This window comes from Melozone crissalis, unplaced genomic scaffold (assembly GCF_028551555.1).
Source record: "Melozone crissalis strain CALT ecotype California unplaced genomic scaffold, PUWL_Pcris_2 ptg000061l_1, whole genome shotgun sequence".
NCBI classification, from domain to species: domain Eukaryota; kingdom Metazoa; phylum Chordata; class Aves; order Passeriformes; family Passerellidae; genus Melozone; species Melozone crissalis.
Genome location: NW_026535839.1, coordinates 17313833 through 17335663, shown reverse-complemented (window position 1 = coordinate 17335663; position 21831 = coordinate 17313833). Strand labels below are relative to the sequence as shown.

The 21831-nt window shown below is 54.1% G+C and overlaps 1 protein-coding gene across 2 annotated transcripts in view; it reads right to left on the bottom strand.

Moving 5' to 3' along the window:
• Nucleotides 1-2900: 2900 nt before the first annotated feature.
• The window catches only part of SIL1 (SIL1 nucleotide exchange factor), a 211212-nt gene continuing 192281 nt past the window's right edge, over nucleotides 2901-21831 (bottom strand). For both annotated transcript variants that reach the window (XM_054288017.1, XM_054288018.1), the window contains exons 8-10: nucleotides 7244-7340; nucleotides 5047-5211; nucleotides 2901-3352 (exon numbers count right to left, since the gene is read on the bottom strand). In XM_054288017.1, the coding sequence (XP_054143992.1) occupies nucleotides 3002-3352; nucleotides 5047-5211; nucleotides 7244-7340 (613 nt within the window). In that variant the 3' untranslated portion in view covers nucleotides 2901-3001. The remainder of the gene's footprint in view (nucleotides 3353-5046; nucleotides 5212-7243; nucleotides 7341-21831) is intronic.

The window sequence follows — 21831 nt, the reverse complement described above, 5'->3', positions numbered from 1 at the left end:
CGAACGGGCTGGAGAGCTCCGGGGGTGAGCGAGGAGCCAAACCCCACCTTCCCAATTCCCGGCCCTCCGTGGAGATGGGGGACCCGCTGTGGCTTTGGGCAGGGAAGGGCTGTGGGATTTCCCTCCCTACCCGGCAGCTCCCTACGGCTGCTCCCCAGGCACCGCCTGGAACACGCCGGAGTACTTGCTAGAGGGGTTTTGGGGGGTTTTGCAGCGATTTGAAGATTTTTGGGTTTGGGTTTTTTTGCAGTGCAGTGGGACGGCAGCTTTGCTGGGTCCGTGCCAGAGCCCGGCAGACCTGGCAGTGCAGGGATCTCAGGAAGATGAACCCACATTATCTTCTAAAGTGTATTAGTGAAACCACATTAAATCCTCAGGAGATACGTCTTATTCCAGATTTCAAGTGCTCTTAATTCAATTCCGCGGTGAATGGAGCCACGTTGAATTTATGCCGCTTTAATTGTGTGTGAAGTTTCCGTGCCACGATTTAATGGCCGTTAATGAGCGCCTTTCCCACTCCGAGCTCTGCCTGCTCCCAGCGCCTTGGGGATGTGGGAGCGGGACCGGGGCAACCCGAGCTGCGTTTGCTTGCACGGGTGCTGGGTCCCAACCAGGCCACGGCAGCCAAACCTCAAACACAAAATTGAGGAGAGAGCAGAGAGGGTGAGGAGGGACGAGTGCGTTCAAAACCCCAGCGAAGGGGTGAGAAAAGGAAAAATCCATCAAGGCACATGAGCTGCTGCAGTGCTGAGGGCTCAGGTGCCGCCTGTGCTGCGGATGGTGAGGGCTGGCGAGTGTCCCAGGGAGACCCAGCCCGCGGGCTCTGCTCGGAGCCACTCCCTGCCTAAAGGGTGCCAGGCTTCCGAGAGCTCAGGCTGGGCCAGCACAGGCCTGCCGGTGCTCTGGTGGGTGCAGGGGAAGGGGTGGGAGCTGGTCCTGGCCTGGCCCCCTGTGTGGCTGCAGCGCTTAACGCCTGACCCCCTCTTGAAGCTGGAGCAATGAGGGGGCCCTGTTAGCTCCAGAATTGAGTATGGAAATGTTCATCGCAGACCTGCACTGGGAGGGGGTCTGGTGAGCCCTACCCAAGGTTTCCATCTGCCCCAGGATCCCCCACCCCGGGCCCCTCCAGCCCTGCCTTGCTCGGTGCCTGCAGGGGTTTGGGGGATTCCCAGCACAGCGGGGCTGGCTCTGCACAGGGGCTGGGGCAGGACTGGCCCTGGCCCTGCCGGGGGAGGAGCAGGCAGCTGCAGCAGCCCTGTCATTACCCCGGGCTGTGGACCAGCAGCGCCATTTGGGACACAGAGCTGTCATTAGTGGGGACACTGGGCTGGCATTTATGGCCAGGGAAAGCAGCCCAGGGCTTGCTTGCACTTCTCTGTGACCCTCTGGGGACACACGGCCACGCACACAGAGGAATGGGCTGCAGCCCCCAAGGCTGAGCCTTGGCTGTGGCTGCCCATGGCGCAGCTCTTGGTGCCCCCCAAGGTTCCATGGCTGTCACCACCTCCCCGTACCAGAACCCAGCTGCAGTGCCAGTGCTTGGACATGACCCTTGAGGCCTGCAGGAGCTGCAGAGAGGGGGTGGCTACAGCCCAGTGGTTCCCTCTGGCCACCCCTCTTTGGGCTCCTGACCCCCCTGCAGGGCTGGAGCCCTTTGGGCAGGGGGACTCAGGGTGTGGGTGTGGCGTCCCTGAGGCCAGCACTGCCCAAGACCTCACACAGCCCCTGCCCCAAGAGTGCCCTGCCAGGGCCCAGTGCCTCGGGAGCAGCACTGCCAGGAAATTGTTATTTGTTATCACTTTTTGGCCTCCTCTGAGTGTTCCACGTCCTTGGCTGTGTCACTCTGCCGGTGTGTGCGAAACAGCCCAAAGGGGTCACCAGGACCTTCCTGGGCACTTCCAGCTGCCATCCCAGGGCTGGCAGTGAGTGGCACTGACCAGGAGCCAGCACCTGCTCCCTGCTGAGCTGCCCTGGAGGCCCATGGGCACCATTCCAGCCCCAGGGCCAGCACAGGCCTCCCCAGTGAGCCCCTGCTCAAAAATTTGTCAGGTTTAAGACTTTAAGGAAGAGCGAGTGGGGTTTTGGCTTTGGGGTTGGACAGGGAGGGCTGCTGGTGGTTTTCTGCCTGACTCATTCCCTAAGGAGGTGTTAGACAATCCCCACCTTAAATGCAGGTGTGACACAGTGACAAAGCTACACAGGGGCTGAGAAATCCCTGTGCTGATCCCCTCCAGTTCTGCTGGATCCCTGATTCACCTGGCATCACTCCAGAGGCTCGGGTTTCCAGCAGAAAAGCCCCTTCCCATGGTTGTCCTGGCTGTTACCATCAGATTTAATTTTTTTTTAAACCTACAAAGCAAAGCCTTAGCAAGGCTGGCTGGGAAATGCATTTCAGATAAAAATAGAAAAAAAAAATTAATGCCAGCAAAACAGCCTGAAACCCCAAAAAGAGAAAGATCAAAAATTAGTTATAATTAGCCCTGCTATTTAACAGTGACAAGTGACACACTGTACAAGGGAGCCTCAAATATTTGAGCACAAAGCCTGGTGGTTCCAGGGTCACGGGTGGGGAAGGATCTGGTGGCATTTGTGCCCATCCCTGGTGGTGGCAGAGCCCTGCAAGGGCTGGGGGTGGAAGGGACCAGCTGGGCTCTGCCAGGCCTGGAGGAAGTGCTGGGATTCCAACATTCAAACATCCCCTCCTGGGAGTGACACAAGCATGGCTCCCCTGGGAACACTGCTTGTTCCCTTTCTGCAAATCCCAAATTCCCCAGCTGAGCCCCAGCTTGTTCCCTCCACTGTGCACCTCCATTCTTCCAGCAGTATGACATGAAAACAATTCCCCACACCCCAATGTATTTTAACAACTAAGTTGTTGGCACACAATGTGGGATCTCATTTAGTCCAGCAGTTTATTCCAAAGTGCACCTGCAATGAAAAGTCTGGCCATCCAAACTTGCTGTCACCCTGAATTCCCTGGAATTGGACAGAGCCCCCAGGTTCACCTCAGTTCCTGGATGATGGTGTTAATGGAGCCCAGGAGCTCCCTGAAGTAGCCATCCTTGTCCCCTTCCCTCTGCTCCTGGGCCGCCAGCTCCTCGTACTCGCTGCGCAGGAGGCTGAGGGTGGTGCCCAGGGCGGGGTCCCCCCGGTAGTGCTCCCTGCAGAAGGCCACCAGCACCCCCACCAGCTTGAGGACCTTCTCACGGGTGTCGTGCTCGGGCATGGCCAGCAGATTGGGCACCAGGGCACACCAGCCCTGCTCCACCACCGCCGGCACCAGCCTGACCTGCTGGTACTGCTGGATTTTCTCCTCCATCTGCTCTCCGTGCTGGGAGTCCTCAAGCAGCATCTGTGGAAGTGGTGGAACACAGATTAATGTCCCTGTCAGAGAGGAACTGCTCCCAGGAGGTGACACAGTAGAGGAGGATGCGTGTCCTGTACCACCTGCCATGGATGGGGACTTGCCACAGAGGACCAGCCCCAGGTTGTGTCCTGGCTCCCTGGCCACAGGACTGTTTTTCCACCCTGGAGAACTCCCAGGGACTGGGGGTTTCTGTGTCACGCAGCCTGGGAGGGGACTCAGGGGCAGGTAGCTCAGCAAGACTTGTAAAGTCTTTGGTCTGATGCTTTTTCCTGCTGACAGGTGCCTGCAGCACCTAATGCACATCATCATCACTTGGCTCCATACTGCTCCTTCCAGAGATGGGATCTCAGTCTCCTCCAGCCACAGCCTGACCTTCCCCTGCCAGCCTGGTCCAGAAAACCCCAGTACTGAAATTCTGCAGGGGGCTGGATCCCTTACAGAGAGAGAGCCCAGCCCAGAGGGGCAAGGGGGCCAGGGAGAGGAGGGGAAACTCCCCCACACCACCCTGTGAGCCCTTTGGTGGAGAGGCTGCTGATAGCATGAGATTTCCAGACAGGGACTTGGAAGGACAACACCAAGGAGACCTCCCCTCTCCTGGTCCTCTTGAGAGGGGCCTGCTGAAGTGCAGGCAGGATTTGGGGTGAAAGGGAAGGAATGTGGCAGGAGGAGGCATTCAGAGCCCCAGTGACTCCTGTTTTGCACTGAGAGCTGTCAGGGTGCTTCATGATTCCAAACCAATCCATCTGACAGTCACCCAGCCCATCCCAAACCTGGCACCCCAGCTCGGAGCAGCCCCCCAGCACCCAGGGTACAGCACTCCCAATCCAAAGAGCAGCTAAAAATCGTTGTTTTAACATAAACACAAGAATCTGCCAGGCTGTGCTTGCCTCAGACCCACAGAGGTAGGAACAGATGGGGCTGCCGGAGGGGAGAGCTGGGAAATGGGCAGCAGGATCAAATGGTTTGAGTCAAAATGCCCTTGTCTGCTCCTTTCCCATGGAGCTGACAGGATCATGTTAGAGTCAGCACCTGATAAGATTTCAGACCTGCTAAAATAATTTGCACCTTTACAAAGTCTCCTGGAAAATAACTGATTTAACAGAGAGGTGCTGCTCTGCCGTGCCTGCAACCCAGGTATTAGAGCAGCCATAATCCGCAGGGCAAATTGGCCATAAACCGAGCCAGAGTGGATTTAATTCCCATTCTCTGGAGTCAGGGAAACACACAGACTGAACAACAAGCCATGGCAAGGAAAGACAGGCTTTAAACTGACACTTACAGCAGTAATCCAGGGTATTTGAAAATAAAACACAGAACGTGGCGGGCTGGGTTCCAGCGAGGGACGTGCAGCAGGCAAAGCAGGCAAAGCTGGCCTGTCCCCTGGCCTTGGCCAGACACCACAGCCCAGGGCCAGCATTCCCTACTTGTGTCCTTTGTGTCCTGCTGTTTAAACACCCTCAGGAGGAAATGGTGGCAGTGACTTGAAGAGAAACAAAGGTTTCAGCTCCTCTAGGTTTCCCCAGGCACTGGTGTGGTGTTGGCCAAGGGGCTGAAGGGGACTCATTCCCACTGATGCTGGGCTGGCTCCTCTTCATCCTTGTCCTGTGAGGATTTTCAGGCCTGGCTGGGTTTGGGGGTGAAGGTGGGGAGTGCCTGGCCAGTGCCACCCCAGCTCTCACCTTCTCCATGATGAGGTCGTAGAGCAGTGTCACCACACGGACATGGAGGGGCTCCATCCCCTTCTGCCGGAAGAGGCTCCTGAGCACCTGGAGGCCGCCCAGCTTGAGGAACTGCTGCTGGGCATAGGGGAAGTGCCTCAGCATGGAGGACAAAGCAAAGAGAGCCTGGTGGAGAAAGACAGGGCAATCAGCAAGGTGGCCGTGGCCACCCCATGTGGCACGGCCCCTCTTGATGGCACCCCAAGGGGACAGCAGAAACACCCTCCAGCCCATCTATGCAGATCTCCAAGGAAAATGCATCCCAACCTCTCCTTGCTGAGGGACATCTCCAGCAGTCCTGTTTTCAATCCCAATCCTCCCCAGCACTGCAAGGCTGCCAAACCGTGGGTACTTCATCCAAACCCCAGTCTGGGCTGTCACTGAGGAGCCTGCACTCTGACAGTCCCAACCCCATCACTTCTCCATGTTCACCCCCACAATGGGGTGAGAAGTGTCCAGCACCACCCAGCAGAGCCTGATCCCTACGGGGTGATTTGGATGCCGGGGTGATGTCCCCACAGCCCCACAGTCAGAGGACAAGGCCGTGTCAGAGTGCAGCCCCACAGTCAGAGGACAAGGCCGTGATGGGCCCGGCCCAGGCCGTGTCAGGGCGCAGCCCCACAGCCTTTAGCCAGAGCCCAGCAGCCCGCGGTGCCGCAGGGCTCGGCTCGGAGCCGAGGAGGCGCTGAGGGGCCAGCCCAGCGCTGCTGTCAGCCCGGCTGCTGTGCCAGGCAGGGACGGCCGCGCCGCCCGGGGCAGGGTTCGCGCTGCTCGCCTCGGCCTGCCCCGCTCCCCACACGGGGCCGGGCCGCGCCCGCTCCGCGCGGACAGATCCGAGCTGACAGCCGCGTCTTCCCCGCTCCCGTTTGTTTCTATTTTCCATTTTCCGCGTTGCTGCTGGTGAATTTGAGATGCTGCTGTCTCCCTTTTGAATCGCAGGCCAGGGGACGGCGGAGGGAAGGAATGCACTTTTGGCCTCGCTGCCGTGCGGGGCTGCGAGCACCGGGGCGGAAAAACCATCGGAGCGGGAGCCCGGGGCTGCGGCCCTGTGCAGGAACGGGCCGGGCCACCAGCCTGCCCTTGGGATCCAGTCTGGAGACACAGGACACTGCACACAGCATGGAACTGGGAATGAAAACCTCTGTCCTCCTGGAAAAGAGGGTTCAACCCTTGGAGGGTCTTGTACAGTTCTGTGTGAACGTGGACAATACTGACCACCTCCCTCGTTTCTGCAGGGGCTGCCAGCACGGTGCACTCAGGTTGACTGGAATGAACTATTCGGGTTCACAGCAGAGCTGTGAGAGCCCCTGCAGCCCAGCCATCCCAAAAGGAGCTCTGGGTTGAGCCACGGGCACTCCTGGGAGGAGTTTCTGAGCATAGAGCATCCCGTGGGATCTCCTCACATTCATGGCCAAATACAACGGGGTTCCACAGCTTTCTCCTGTGCCTTTCACTTGCTGGAAAACTCTTACCAGGGTTAAAGGGGAACATATTTTAGGGAGCTCATTACAGGTGAATGGAAGAGCCAGTGGTCACCCCACCCTGCTGGACCCTTCATGCAGGAGGTCCCTGTGGAAAACAGGGCTGGGGTTTGGGAGCAGCCAGGTGGTGTTACAGAGGTGGCATCACACACTAAAGTGAGGGTAATGGGATCTCATGCTTCAGGGAATACAGCAGGGAGGGAGGGAGGGGGCGAGGAAGCCCCCAGCCCGATGGACAGCACTGCACATTTGGCTTGGGGCTCTTGGTGCTGCTCCTTGCTCCAAAGCCTCTGCCAAAGGCAGGACACAGGGCTGGCTGCAGCAATTAGCTCCTCAAATGTCAGCTCCTGTGTTTATCAGCCTGTGATGGCTGTGCTGCCCTGGGGACCCTCGCCTGTGCCCCCCAGAGCTGTGGCACTGTGCTGTCCCCACTGGCTGGCAGAGCCACTGTGAGTGTCGCTGCTGGCACTGGGGGAACACCCACAGAGCCAGGGCAGTGCAGGCTCCACTGGTGCTGCTGGGGTGGTTTGGTACCCAGGGCCCTCCTGCACCCCTGGGAGTGAAGCCCACCCAGCGTGGGGTCCCACACTGTCCAGATGTCCCTGATGTCCTGAGGGTGTTTACACAGAGTTCAGCACAATCCCAGCTTTGCCCAGAGGTGCAGCCCCACTCCTCACCTTCTTCCTGACAGCCAGGGGCTGTTCTGTGGCCAGGATAACCAGGAGCTTCTGCAGGGCACCCCCCTCAATGGCTTCAATCTGCACTTTGGGGTTGCTGCAGGGATGAAAGCAAAAGGCAGGTCACCAACAGAGTGGGGCACAGCAAGGTGGGAGACACCCTGGTCTGGCTTGTGCCAGCACTGGGGTGGCAGCAGGACCAGGACAGTGATTGTCCCCTGTGCTGGCACTGCTGGGGCACCTCGAGGGCTGTGTCCTGTTCTGGGCCCTCATGGCCACAGAGCCCTGGAGGGGCTGGAGCGTGTCCAGGGCAGGGAACGGAGCTGGGAAGGGGCTGGAGCCCCAGGAGAGGCTGAGGGAGCTGGGCAGGGGCTCAGCCTGGAGCAAAGGAGGCTCAGGGGGCCCTTGTGGCTCTGCACAGCTCCTGCCAGGAGGGGACAGCCGGGGGGGTCGGGCTGTGCTCCAGGAACAGGGACAGGAGCAGAGGGAACGGCCTCAGGCTGGGCCAGGGCAGGCCCGGGGTGGGCACAGCAGGAATTTCCCCATGGAAAGGGGGCTCAGGGATTGGCAGGGGCTGTCCAGGGGGGTTTGGAGTGCCCATCCCTGGAGGTGCCCCAGGAAGGGCTGGAGGTGGCACTGAGAGCTCTGGGCTGGGGACAAGGAGGGGATCAGGCACAGTTTGGACTCGATGCTCTGGGAGGGATTTTCCGACTTCAGTGGTTCTATTTAATTATATTCCCACGTCACAGTGGACATGAACAAGGGTCAATCCAGCCTGATCCCAAAACAAAATCCCCCAGCTCCCACCAACGCTGGCTCATGGTTATGGAGAAGGTAAAAACTGTGCAGCCACCTCAAACACACCTGAAATGAAGGCAGCAGGGGTGGGGAGGGCACACTGGGTCATCTGGGCCTTCCCACCATACCCCCCATCCCACCTGGCTTCCCCTGGCAAGGAGCCCTCCCCTGTGGCTCCCTGGTTCCATGAATCCCCTCACTCCACATGACATCCACTCCTGAAGAGCTCATGAAGAGCCTTCGTATTCCAGTTCCTGCTTCTCCCTCTCCTTGCTTGCTGCCAGCGTGCTGATCACCCACACACCTCTCACAGCAAGAGCTCCTCTCCAAGGACTACTGTGGATAAATCCACCCTCCTGCCTGCCAGGACAGGCTGAAACCTCAGGTCAGGATGTCAGCAGCTGCCCAGGGACAGACAGACACGCAGACACACAGACCATTCCTCCCATCCACACTGACACATTGCAAGCCCACTTCCAATGCATCTTGGGAGGCGGTGGAGCCATTAGACACTGCAGGCTCCCTCCTTGGCAGGGCTTTCAGAGCCAGGGCACAGTGTGCCAGCTGTCTGACCCCTGATCCCAGAGCTCTCCCACTGCAGGGGCAGCTCCACTCTCCAGCCTTTGCTGGCTCTGCACCGTGCCAGACAGAGGTCATGGCCCTGCTACAGCCCCTGCTGCTCCCATGGAGCTGCTGCAGCAGCCACAGCCCAGCCCCTGCAGGAAATAAAACACAGAGGCAGGCAGGGTCATAAAAAACAAAACCAGAGACAAATGGAGCTGGGCAAGGAGCAGCTTGGAGTTAAAACCATTGCTCAGAGCAAATCTGGTGTGCGACTTCCCAGATGGAAGTACCAGGCTCACCTCAGGGCAGGAAAAGGGCATTTGTTGAAAGCCACCCTTGATTTCTCCTTTCTCACCCACTTGCTGCAGCAGACATCCAGGCACAGCCATGGCACAGGCACCCTGCCAAGGTGGGGGCATCTGTGCCCTGCCCAGACAGGGCAGGAGGGAGAAAGAACAAACCCAGGAGCTCCAGGATCCTCCTGCACATGAGATTTTCTCAGCACAATTCTCAGACCCCCACGTACCAGCCCCGCAGCATCTCTGGAAGCAAACCAGCTTCTGCAGTGCCTGGGTCAGGTGGGACCTGGCACATCCACCATGAGGAGCCCATCCCCAACCTCCCCATGCCAGGAGGTGCAGAAGAGTCTCCTCCTGCAAATGCAAGATGCCATTTTCCACCCGAATATGTTGAGCAATGATCCATCGATGGCATCTCTGAATGGGCTGGGGACTGATTTAGGGAGTCAACAGAGGCAAACAGCACAAGCCCTAAAACTTCACCTGTCCCCTGGCCACTCCTGGGCCCAAGGCCCAGTTCACAACTGGGGCTCTCATTCATCTCCAGCCAAACCTGCAGCCACAGCCATGGCCCCAACAGCATGTGTCCAAAAACCTGATCCCATTTCATGTGCAAGTCCCTCTGGGCAATGGAGACCAGAGCAAGTGCAGAAGCAGCTTGCAGGAAGGCACTTTGCTGAGTAGAAGTGCACTGAAAGGACAATCCCCTGGGCTGGAGACCTCCTGGTGCCATTCAAGGAGAACGGCACATTTGGGATATCCAAGCTCTTTTGTCACATCTCTCTAAAATAAATAATGAAAACTCTTACAGCAGGAGATACAACTGAGAAATTGGTATGCCTTTAATACTTGGCTGGTCACCTGGAGGATTTGATCTAATTAAAATCTCTGAACCATGGAGCTTTTGCCAAGGAGCAGCTCGGGAGGTGAGGGAGCCTCATGGCTGGTGGGTGTGCCGCTCGCTTCTCAATGCTCCTGTGGCTCTGTCACTGCTATCAATGGCCCTGGCTTCAAGCTAACAAAAAAGCTTGTTTGAAGGTTTGGAAAACTCAGCAGAGATCTGTACAAATTACACTGTCAAGCCCAGGGAAAAGCAGCCTGAACAAAATAAACACAATGAGACAGACTGTGGAGTGCTCGCATGGGAAATTCAGCCGTGCTAATCTGTTAATGGAGACAGGATGGTGGCATCTGCAACAAAATTCACTGAAACGGGAGTCTGAGGCTGGGACAGGGCTGGGCCAGCCTATGGTGACATCCCATAATGGTGCAGTGATGGTACAGGTTTGGGTGTGCTGCACTGGTGAGATTAACCAGCCCCCATCCCCGGGGAGGAACAGCCACAGGCTGCAGGGACTCAACACCAGCCCCATGCAGCTTCCCAGAAGAGACCCCTGTGTGCTGAACAGCCCCAGTGTGCCCTGGGGGGCCAGCCTGGCTGTGGGGTGACAGCACATCCCCTCTAGATGTGGCCCTTGCTGCACACCTCAGCTCCTTGTGCCTCCCAGCCATGCTGCCCACATTCTGTGCATTTTCACTGGCAGCTCCTGGCATGGAAGCAGTTTCCACTTTGCAGACGAAGGGAAGGGGTTTTTCACGACTACTCTCTGCTAAGAGACACCCTTGTTCCACTCCTCCTAGGACGACCCCAAGTGCACAAATTTAGGAGAGACTTCTCAAAGTTTTTGCAGACTGCACATGCGGGTGTGGGAAGACTGAAAAGCAGCAACACAGCCCTGAGGCGACAGCAGCTCTGGAGTTAGGTGGGAACTTACAATAAGGCAGCAAAATTAGATTTAAATTAAAAAAAAAAAAGAAAGCAAGCCAAGTGGTGCAGAGGGACCTGGAGACTTGGAGGCACAGAGCAGGGCAGGCAGGCAAATGCCCTCATCTCTACTGCTCTGACAAGGACACACAGAGAATATTTATTTCATGGCCTGCTTGTTGCAGAAACTGCATGAGACCTTGGGAAAGAATGGGTGACCTCCTCTCCTGGGCATCCTGCTGAAACCAGGTGTGGAAGGACCAAGCAGGGGTGTGGAAGGGAGTGGGATGGAGGGGCTGCCCCTGCCTGGGCTGGCACAGGCTCCTCCTGCCCTGGCATCTCCCCAGGCACAGGGAGCCGAGGCTGCAGAGCTGAGCTCTGATGAAAGCCCCGGTGCTGATAATCACCGGGCTAGACGGGGCTTAATGGGTCTCTTCTCTGCTCAGAACCAGCCTCTGCGGTGCCACCTGGGAAATCAAAGCCAGGGATCAAAGTCTGTAAGTCTGTGAAACAGCCTAAAAAATTTAGTGTAGTCTATTTAGCTTGTGCTGTAACCTGAGGATCAGAAACAGGCAGCGAGGCAGCATTGCTTACCTTGCCCTCCCCCTTTTTCCCTTCCCTTCCCTGGTTTTCAGTCCAAAATCTGTTAATGGCGAAAACAAGAGCAAACCAACAGGGCTGAAATGTGCCTTGTCTGGCTCCTGGGACTCTCAAACCCTCACACCTGGGTCACACTTTGACAGGCAATGGAAAAGGTCATTTCCGTGAGCCCTGGAAACAAAGCAACACAACCAGGGTCACACTTGAAAAGGCCAATGACTTCTTCATCCTTCTCAGTGTTTGGAGGGTTTCTGACAGCTCTTGTAAGCACAGTCATGTTAAAATTATTTGACAAATAATAGATAGAGAGATAAAACAGATCATTACAGTGTCAGTAATTCCAGCCTGAACTAGAGCTGTAAATCTGAGACTGAACAAGGGCAGAAAAGAGAGGCAGGGTGATCAGCAGCTCGTTAATACTTGCATGACTGGATTTCAGATTGCAGGTTTAAGAATAAAAAAAATAAAAGCATTCAAACAGTTCAAGTGAGAAGTGACACATAAGGAGAACACAGCTTCCTTCTGCATTCCAAGCTCTGGCTATGAACTATTCCTGTGGGAAATGGCCATGGAGCAGCTGCAGTGAGCCAGATGGCTCTGATTCCAGGACTTCCCAGGTATCCACATCTCCTTCCAAACCTCCTAGCTTCCTTCCTAAGAGAATAACTGGGACAACTCCATATCAGCAGCCCTGCAGCCTCCTCATCCTCCAAAATGACCCCCTGGCTCTGCCAGGAAATGACACTTAAGCCCAGGGTAGGTGAATCCCTTGCACAACACACATTTAACTGAGGCTTTCCACAGTCCCAAGCTTTGGAAAAGGACATTTGCATGCACAATATTAGATACGGGATAATAATAAAATAGCCCCAATGTCACCAAGGCTGCCTGTGACTATTGGAGGGAGAAGGAGGAGGAATGAGGCACAGTCACCCCCAAAGCCTCCCCCAAGAGCCACATGCAGCAGAACTGGCCTAAAAATCCTCTTCTCCAAGCACCAGCTCAGACCTGAGTTTGTCACAGACAAAGGCCTTCAGAGATACGACTTAAGGAGATTAAAAACCACCCAGAAAAATGGAGCCCTAAGTCGTTACACCAATCAAAATACAGCGGAGAAGAAAGCAGGGGTGAGGGGGGAAAACCTGACAAAAGGAAAACTAGGTTTCAATAGGCAACACAATACAACAATTTCATATGAAAGATGTGAAGCATGAAAGAGATGTTAGATGTTCAAAAGCCCAGAATATAGGAGAGATATAAAAAAGTCCCCAAGAAGATGAAAATCTCCACTTCAATGCAATGCTGCCTTCTCACTTTCTACCAAGCCAGGCGCTCGCCGCCATGGCGGGGGAGCAGCGGCGTCCCTGGGAGAGCACCACGGCTGCCTGTGACATCCTGCATTACAGGGACACAGCACAGCCTTTAATGAGCAATTAGGTTATGGAGTATTTGTTGCTAAGAGGAGAACAGAACTGCAGAGAAGAAATTGGAGCTGAGTACGTGGCTCTGTGATTCTGATGGGCTCATGTGATACTCAAAGCTGGGAGCATGAATCATCCCAGAGATGCAGGAGCAGCGTGGAAGGCACCTGGGGAAAGCTGGAGGAACCTTGGCTTGGCTTCCAACCACATATCTGTGTCCCAGGCAAGAGAGAGGCGAGCTTCTTGTGAGCCCTCCAGCATCCCCTCTGAAAGCAGGAGGGCTGTGACATGCCAATGGAGAGCCCCAGGCTCCCTGGGAGCACAGTGACATGGGGTTTAACTGGGAACACGCTGCTCCCAGCCACACCATGGACATGGGAATTACCTCCTGCGAGCTCCTGGCCCTTTGCAGTCACAATGCTGAGCTGGAAATGCAGAGCTTGGTGTGGTCAGGAGCCACTGGGAGCCCTGGACTCACTGGGACCCTGCAGGGAGGAGACCCAGCTCACCTGAGCCCAGGCAGGGCAAGTTAAGTGTTTAGAACAGGAAAAAATCCGAGGAGCTGTGATGCCCTAATGCAGCGTAACAGATGGATAATTAGATTTATACAAAGAGCTGTAAAAGAAAGTAATTAAATAAAAATACAGAATAACAAATCTGCTGCAGCAAGACACCTTGTAGGCTGCAGAAAGCCTCTGCAGCTGGAACCCAGCATTCCAGGTGTGGGATGCAGGAGCTGGGGCACTTGTGTGAACCAGCAGAATCAAGGAGTCACCCAAAGCACAGAGAAAGCAATGGGAACAGAGGGACTGAGTTGAGTCCCCTCCTCTTCCTCACCTCTCTAGGGAGCAGAGTGAACACCAACTCTGGCAGTAAAATCTCAGGTGCCAGAACAAAACCAATCACACCAGATTGTTCTGCTGAACACACACAAACAACAAACTGACTGGCTCTATTTATAGCCGTAGGGAAAAATGGTCCCACAAAAACAGACAGGAGATCACACACAGCCCCAAAGCGAGCCCAGGCAGGAATCTCACTGCCCCAGCAGGAATGAGGCCTCCAAGAACACCCCCAGAGCCCTTGTTTTCTCCTGACCCTTGGCTTTGCCAGCCCTGAGCTGTATTTCAGTGCCAGCACAAGCCCCTGGCTCCAAGGACACCAGTGCTGTCACTGACCCTCACTGGGCTGCTCCAGTGGGGATTTGCACCTGGAGCTCCCACCAGGGCAAGGAGTGGAGGGGTGCAGCTTCAAGAGCCTGAGCTGATAGCTCAGCTTCTATGGGGTTAATCAACAGCCCACAGACTATTTTATTATAAAATACAAAGATTTGGGGATTTTCAGGATGATTGCCACCCCCATGTCAGCACCATCAAGGTCAGCCTGACTTCTCTGTTCTGATGGTAAAGGATGGGTTGTGCAGGCCACTCTGAGGCTTTGTCATCCCTCTGTGACACAGGGGCTGGATTAGGTGACTCATGTCCCACCTGCAGTGGTCACAGGAGTGGCGTGAGCTCTCTTCCAGCGCAGCGTGGTGAATGATTGATTCTTTAGGTAGGTACAGGCAAGTGCTCCTCAGTGCATGGAGAAAGGCATCCCAGGAAATCCCCCCAGTGTTCAATCACCCAAACTGATGCTTTGTTTCTGAGGGTAAATCAGCCTTATGGCTCTATGTGCCACACTTACAAAACACTCCCCATGGATTCCTGAAAGCCTGGTATTTACTGTAGGTCAGACAGGGATCGGTGCCGGGGGATGCGCTATGTTTCATCAGTGGCTACATTAATAAAAATGAGGAGATGCTCTCCAAGCATGAGCAGAAGTCATTTATTTCTGTGCCATTTTAGCCAGAGCCCTCAAAAATTGTGTTGATTTCTTTTTTAAAAAATCCCAACACAGCAAGAAACAAGAACAATAGTGCAGGATTAATACCACGGCCTCGAGCTCATCCCATGTTGTTCATCACAGAGCCTTCAAAGCACCCCCTGATTTATAGACGGGGAGACTGAAATGCTCCCAGGAGCGTTGGCAGCCGCCTCAGGGTGTGAGTGCGAGTGCTGGCTCCTGCCTCCCTGCTCCTCCTCTTCCTCCTCTTCCTCACATTCCCGTTCTCTGCACGCCTCCACCCTCCTGCCTCCGGATCTGAAGTGGCCTCGGATGGTGGCAGAACACCCAAGGTCCTTCCCAGCCCTTCGCTGCTGCTGCAGGACCCCCAAGGAGCCCCTCAGACCCCGCGGTGGGGCAGCTTTGCACAGAATTCTCCCCCTGAGCATGCTGAATCACTCTGGGCATCATTCCAGGCACGCCAAGTCACTCGGATATTTCAACAAAACCTATTCACACGCCTTAGGTGAGATGAAAACACTGCAAAAAGCTGCCTGAAAGCAGCACAAGAGCCTCGCTCCGAACGCTCCCGCTCTCCGGTGCCGATGTGACACATCCCACTAATCATCCTGAGAGATGCTAAAGGGGGCCCGAGGCTGAGCCCTTCCATTGTTACTCGCTTTATTTGTTTGCTTGCTCATTTGAGCTGATTTTTCTTTAAGACAAGTGCTAATAATATCAAAAACCCGAGGAAGCCTTTGCCTGGCGCGTTCCTGCTGGGAATGCCAGCGGAGCGCAGGCACTCCGCAGCTCTCCCCGAGACACAAAGTGAAGTGTGAGAACAGGCATTTCACTCCTCTCCCTTGCAGCAGCAGCTCGGCGCAGCTCTGTCCTATTTTAACCCTGCCATCTGCTCGCAGCTCCTCCCGTCCCCGGGCGGGCAGAGCAGCTCCATCGGAGCCTCCCTGCGCTCCCACCCGCCCGGCTGCGGCCGTGCCCCGGGTACCACGGCGGGAGGGAGGGAGGGATGCTCCTTAAACACCCATCCACTCATCGCTCCCGAGCCTTGGCAGGCCAGGGAAGATGCTGGATCCACCCCACTGCCGTGTCACTCTGGCTCTTCCCGGTCCCAGTGGGTTTAATGGTGCTGTTAGAATCGTTTTAGTCGATAAAAGTAGATTTGTTTCACTGAGTCATGACTCAAAACCAAGACTTTGCTCCATTTACAAAAGCAAATCACCATCTTGCACATGCCAAGCACAGATTTCAGCTCTGAAAGTGAAGCCTAGGGAGTGTTTCCAGCCAGAGGGAGAATGGAAAACTGCATCTGCAAAAGCTAGGAAACGTTTTTCTCATTTATCTTGTTTTGATAAACAGAGAGGATATCCTGTGGAATACCAGCTCCTGAAGAAACCTGATGAACTCATTCTACATCAAGCGACTTAATCATGGATTAATAGAGGGGAGAGCAACAGCAGGAGATGCCATGGGACCAGGGACTGCAACACAACCCACGGATAATTCCAGCCAGTTCCTAGGTGGGAAGCCCTCGAGGAAAACTTGGGAGCCACAGAAAGCACCAGCAATTCTTTCTGCTTTCTGATTCATCCCTACTCACCCACCCACATGCCACGGCAGAGGAGGCTGTAACTGCTACATTTAGGATGACATTTAAAAATCAAGGTTGTGCTGCTGATGGTCATTAAAAATCCTACAGCGTTTTTCAGAAACAAGTGGGTACTCACATCAGTGTCCCTGCCAAGTATCAGCACAGCAGTCATTTTTTTCTAGCAACTTCAGTTAAAAGATAAAAGAAAATTGTGTCCACCTATAATTACTGTTATTACTGTTGCTGTTAGTTTTTAAACATTCACTATATACCTTTACATTTCCTAAATACAAATTAAGAAAACATTCCCCCAAACCTTTCCAAGTGTCAGATTCATCTCTGTTAACATCAGACAGCTACAATTAAGACTTCCAGCCCATAAGAGCTGCCTGGGCTCCCTCAGTAACATGTCCTGACCTGTGGTCTGCATGTCCCTAGAGACCCCATGTCTGTTTTTCCATGGGGCTTGCCCTGGCTAACCCAGAGAGGCAAATCCACTGTCTAGAGCTTTAGGGTCACTCTAAAGGGGGCTGCATCTGTTCTGAAAAGCATCTGAGGAATTCAAGGTCAGTGCAGCAAGCAGAAAAGATGATTTATCTAATGGGAGATGGGGCTGCCTTTGACTCCTGCCTTAGCTGGAATGATTTGCCCATTGGAGGGTTCCCTGTCACTGGCTGGATAGCCAGCTCAGGTGGAAACTCGTGTTGGAGCAATGAAGCTGAGTGACACAGATCCCATCTTCAGAGACAGGGTGAAGGAAACACTTATGAATGCCTGAATCAAGCTCTCAAAGAGCCAAGATGATCAAGGTAGTTAACAAAATACAGGAATAACTCAAAGGATTCATATGCAGGTGTAAGAAACAAGGCCATGGCACATACCAGAGCTGAACTGGGTGCTCAGGGAGAGTGGGAGCAGGGAGAGGAGCCCTTCCAGAAGGGAAGATTGTGCATAAAAGATGCAATGGAATAAGATAATTATGCAGGAAGAAGAGAATGTCAGCAATGTGCCCTACATCACTGATGGATGGAGAGAGCGGATACCTTGACAAAGAAAGCTAACGTGCTAATTAAGATTTAATGACCCTGAAGGCAAAGACAAAAAGCCCTCCTTTGCCACAGTGGAGGAGGGAGTGGACAGAAAGCCTCAGCCTGGCAAGGGAAGGGTTAGGAAAAGCCCAAAAGATCATGAGATGAACACCACCTCTGAAAGGGGGAGCATCCAGGCAGGTTCTGCCAGGCAGGAGAGAAGGGCTCCATCCCTAGGGCAGAAAAACTCCAAGAGCTGAGCGTGGCTGCGGAAACTGAGCTGCCTGCATCCAGGAACAGCTTGAAGGTGAAGGAGGAAGCGGGTTCAATTCATTCCACACTCTGGAACTGTGGAAAGACATACGCCAGGCAAATGTGAGTTGTGATGATCACTTCCCACTGCTAGACTCTGCTAGGAGGGGACAGGGAGGTGACACAACCAGGAGTTCACACATGTGCTGCGAAGGCGCAGGAGCAGCCAGGGCTTGCCAGTAATTGCTGGGGTGTAAAAGCCAGGCTGACTGCAGCCTCGTAAACAAACCTGGCTGTGCCTCCCCATGGCTCTGCTGCCCACGGGTCTGCCAGGGCCAGAGTGCACACCATGGGGCTGCCAGGGGGGTCTGGGTGCTGTCTCTGCCTTCAGAAGCTTCAGGAAATCACTCCAGAAATCACTGGTCCTGCACCAATGCTTCTTGCCCAGCTGGATGGCAGCAGGAGCAGCCTTTGCTGAGGTGGGGCAGAGCATCTCCAAGCTGAGTCCATCAGCAGGACTCAGACTGAGCCTGGGCCATGCACACCAGGGAGGTGGCCACGGCCTCCAGCTGACCACACAAACCCTGCAGGAGGGGGCTGAGAAGCCATGTGCTGTGTGATGAGTGAGGACATGAGTGCAGCGTGCTCCTTTGGCCAGCCCCTGGGCTCTGGCATGCTGGCCTCTTCCCAAGCCGAGCCGCCGCTGCCTCCCGCTGACAACATCCACGACTGATTTGTGGCAATGACATCAGCGCCCACAAACATCCTGCCCTTCCTCACATCCTCCCCTTCCTGCTCTCCCAGCAGCAAGGACACTGGCCTGCCACCAGGCCAGGGTGGAGGAGCACAGCTGGGCTGGCTCCCACCTCACCCCATGGCTGGTGGCACCCAATGCACAGCACAGTGACACCTTCCCCATGCTGGGCAGTGCAGAGTCCAGGTCACAGCACTTGTGGGTGATGTCTGGAAACCATCATCCCATGGAGAACAGCTATCACACTGACCTACCTCCTTTCCATTCTCTGCCTATTGTGCAGAAGCAAGAAAAATCCTCTGTTTGATCTCAATCAGCCATTTTTAAGTTCCACAGTGGATAGCAGCTATTCCATGGATTCACCTCCACTCTGGAGACAGGCTGAAAGAGGTGGAGTGGAAAATGGAATGCTCTGAGGAAACCTCAGAGCCCCTTCCACTGCCTAGAAGGCTCCAGGAGAGCTGGAGAGGGACTTTGGACTAGGGCCCGGAGTGATAGGACAAGGGGGAATGGCTTCACACTGATGGGGCAGGGTTAGATGGGATATTGGGAAGAAAATGAGAGCCTTGCGCAAGGTTCCCAGAGCAGCTGTGGCTGCCCCTGGATCCCTGGCAGTGTCCCAGGCCAGGTTGGACACTGGGGCTTGGAGCTGCCTGGGACAGTGGAAGGTGTCCCTGTCCATGGCAGGGGGTGGAGAATGGGATTGGCTTTAAGGTCCCTTCCAAACCAAACCATTCTGGGATTCTGTGATTCTCCTCTCCCAAGAGGGCTGAGTGCCCAGAGGAGCTGGAGACAGACCAGTTCTCATGTTGGGAAGCAGGACTTAGACAGGCTTGGTTTAAGTCCATCTTGCAGAACCATTATGTTCAGTTCCAGTTCCCTTTCTTTTCTGTGTGTTCACTGTGAATTCCCCAAATGCAGCACAATCTTTCAGCATTCCTGCCATGGGATGAATCTGGGCAGGTTCCCGGGCCTCACTCGCTGCTCCCTGTTTATGTCCTTCACGCTGTGCTGTGACAGCCCATGCCACAGGATGCCTTGGACAATTTGGGCCACTCATTTATGGCCATGGACCTCTGTGGTTCACAGCACAAATTTGGGAACCCACAGCTGACCATGGACACATCACTCATTCTTGAAATGTAGGCCACAAAGCTACTTTAGTTCTGCTTTTGCTTGTAAATCAAGGGCTTACATATGTAATTGGCCCAACCTTAAGAGCAAACAACAGCAGTGGTAGCACCGTGCCAGCAATTATTCATGCCTGTAATAAACGGCTGTAAAATTGAAAGCCAGCCTTTAAAAATCTGGCTCCTCACTGCACAAACAACAAAAACTCATTTGCAAGGCTTGGCCAGGGGAGATTTTAATTTGGGGAGAGAGATTGAGGTGGGTGAGGATTTATTTTTTTCTCTTTTCATTCTCTAAAAACACTATTCATGCCCACGTTTAGGTCACGGATTACCCTGGCTACATTTCAGCACTGTGGAATAAACCCAGTGAGAGGCACAGGGGACAAATCTGCCCTCTGCATTCCAAGAGCAGGGCCCTGGGAGCAGGCACAGCTGATCCCCTTCCCCTGGCACGGGGGAGCAGTGAATCCTTTGCAGCCCTTCCTGCCTCCTGCTGAGCCAGCAGCGAGCCCGCAGATGAGCCACCATCCCTGGGGAAGGCACAGCCACAGCAAACCTCGTGCTGCTGTTCCACACCAGGACAGGGATGCTGAGCCTTGCACAGGCCCTGCCAGTTAACAAGAGCATCCTGGCTGATAAATCACTCCTCAGGGTCAAGCAGCAAACATCCCTCTGTCTCTTGTGCCCTCTTTAACCAACTGTGGCTGCCATGCAGCACTCCTGGACTTGCAGGGGCAAAGGTGTGATGAGATCATTCCTTTTGCTATGCACATTTCTCACCCACAATGCCAGAGCAACTCCTTCTCTTCTAGCAACTCTTCAGAGCAACTCTTCTAGCATGTGGCTGAAAATCTCATTGGTGGTGCCGAGCAATGGCACCAGAGCTGATCCCTGCTCCCAGCACAAGTAGATTTTTCCCACTCCAGCAGCAAATGACAGTAGCAGGCACCTTCCACATGCTCTGGACAAGATTAGAAGGTCTGAGGCACTGACAGACTTCCTTACTAGGGAATCAGCCGTTTTACATCCTCCTTTGGCATTTCTGGTTGGCTTCCTCCTGCTTTAAGCAGTGGCAGAGCAGGAATGGAAGAGCTCTGTGAGGACTGCTCTCCCTCTCCGCTGTGGAAAGCTTCCCTCGTCAGAAATCCCCTCTAACTACCAAGTTGCAGTTTCTTCTGAAGGAAGCCGCATTCATCACAGTTCAGAAGGGACCTTTTGGCCTAATCCCCACTAGAAAAACTGCCTAACTGATCCTCCCATCACACAATTAGCAGCCACGGAGACTTTGCTACACCGGGCGATGTGGTGCTGCTATGACAACAGGAACGGGAGCCTCGTTAAGGGTCTCATCGAGAGGGATAACGAGCAATCACGGCTCCGAGAGGAGCAGGAATCAATGGGAGCTGTTGATACCAGCGCGTTTTGCTGCATCGGGCCGAGTACTTGGGAGCCCTGGAAGCCTGGCTCGCATTGTTACAGCACGGTCGCCGCGAGTGCAACTTGTGAGGACAGGCAGATTCCTGGGGAGTAGAGATGAATATTCATGAAGGAGCTCAGTTTGGGAGAGGAAATGAATCAAGTGTGACAAATGCCGCCTATTAGGAAAAGAGGGTGGCGTCTATTTTTAGTGGAGTTAAGCAAACATTAAAGCTCACTCTCTAAGAACTCCAAATAATACCACTCCCTGATCTGCCTCCCTATCGGCAGATAAGAATTTAGCAGCACGTTCCCACCAGCCAAAACCCGCTCGCCTCAACAGAACTTTTCCGATTTAGCCCCCGTGAGTGTTTTATAAAAATACAAATTTTAATCTCTCATCTGCATAGGAAGATGTAACGGCTTCCACCAGGATTTATTTTTCCCCCCCTTCTCCAGCATCATAAGGCTTGAAGGAACCTTTTTAAGACGGAAGAAAACGCTGCATTGAAATCTCCTAAAAGAGCACTCACGCGGAGCTGTAATCACTTCAGATGCACAGAATTATCAGGAGGAGAAAATTCATCTCACTTAGAATCAAGCCCCAATTTGAAGCAGAAAGGAAGAGGCTTGGTTTGCCACCGTGCCAAGCACTCAGACTTTTCACTGAAGTCAAAGAAGCTACAGCTGCTCTGAGCCATTGAAAATCATGCCCAGAATCTCTAGCGAAACTTGTTTGCAGAGATGGCAGCAGGCTGATAAGGATGTTGACTATTCCAAATAGGCCCATGTTATTTTATATTTTTAGAGATACTTAGTCTGTCTATTATTATTATGAAGCAGAGGTGGAGTATTTACTGCCCTTTTCTAGAAATCTGTACAAATGCTGCTTTTCAGCAGGCTTCTCTGTTCTTCTGGTGAATGTTCCTTCTTTTACTTTTCAGGCTTATAAATGTCCAGTTAAGGAAGACAACAATGAGAGGATAGTGCCTAACAAAAACACCACCATGCCCACAAAGCTACTTGAGAGGCCTTCATCCCATAAGATAAGCTGCTCCCCAGCCAAGATTATGACCAGAGCATTTGGGGAGCAGTAGGACATGGGTGGTCCTAACAGTGATCCCT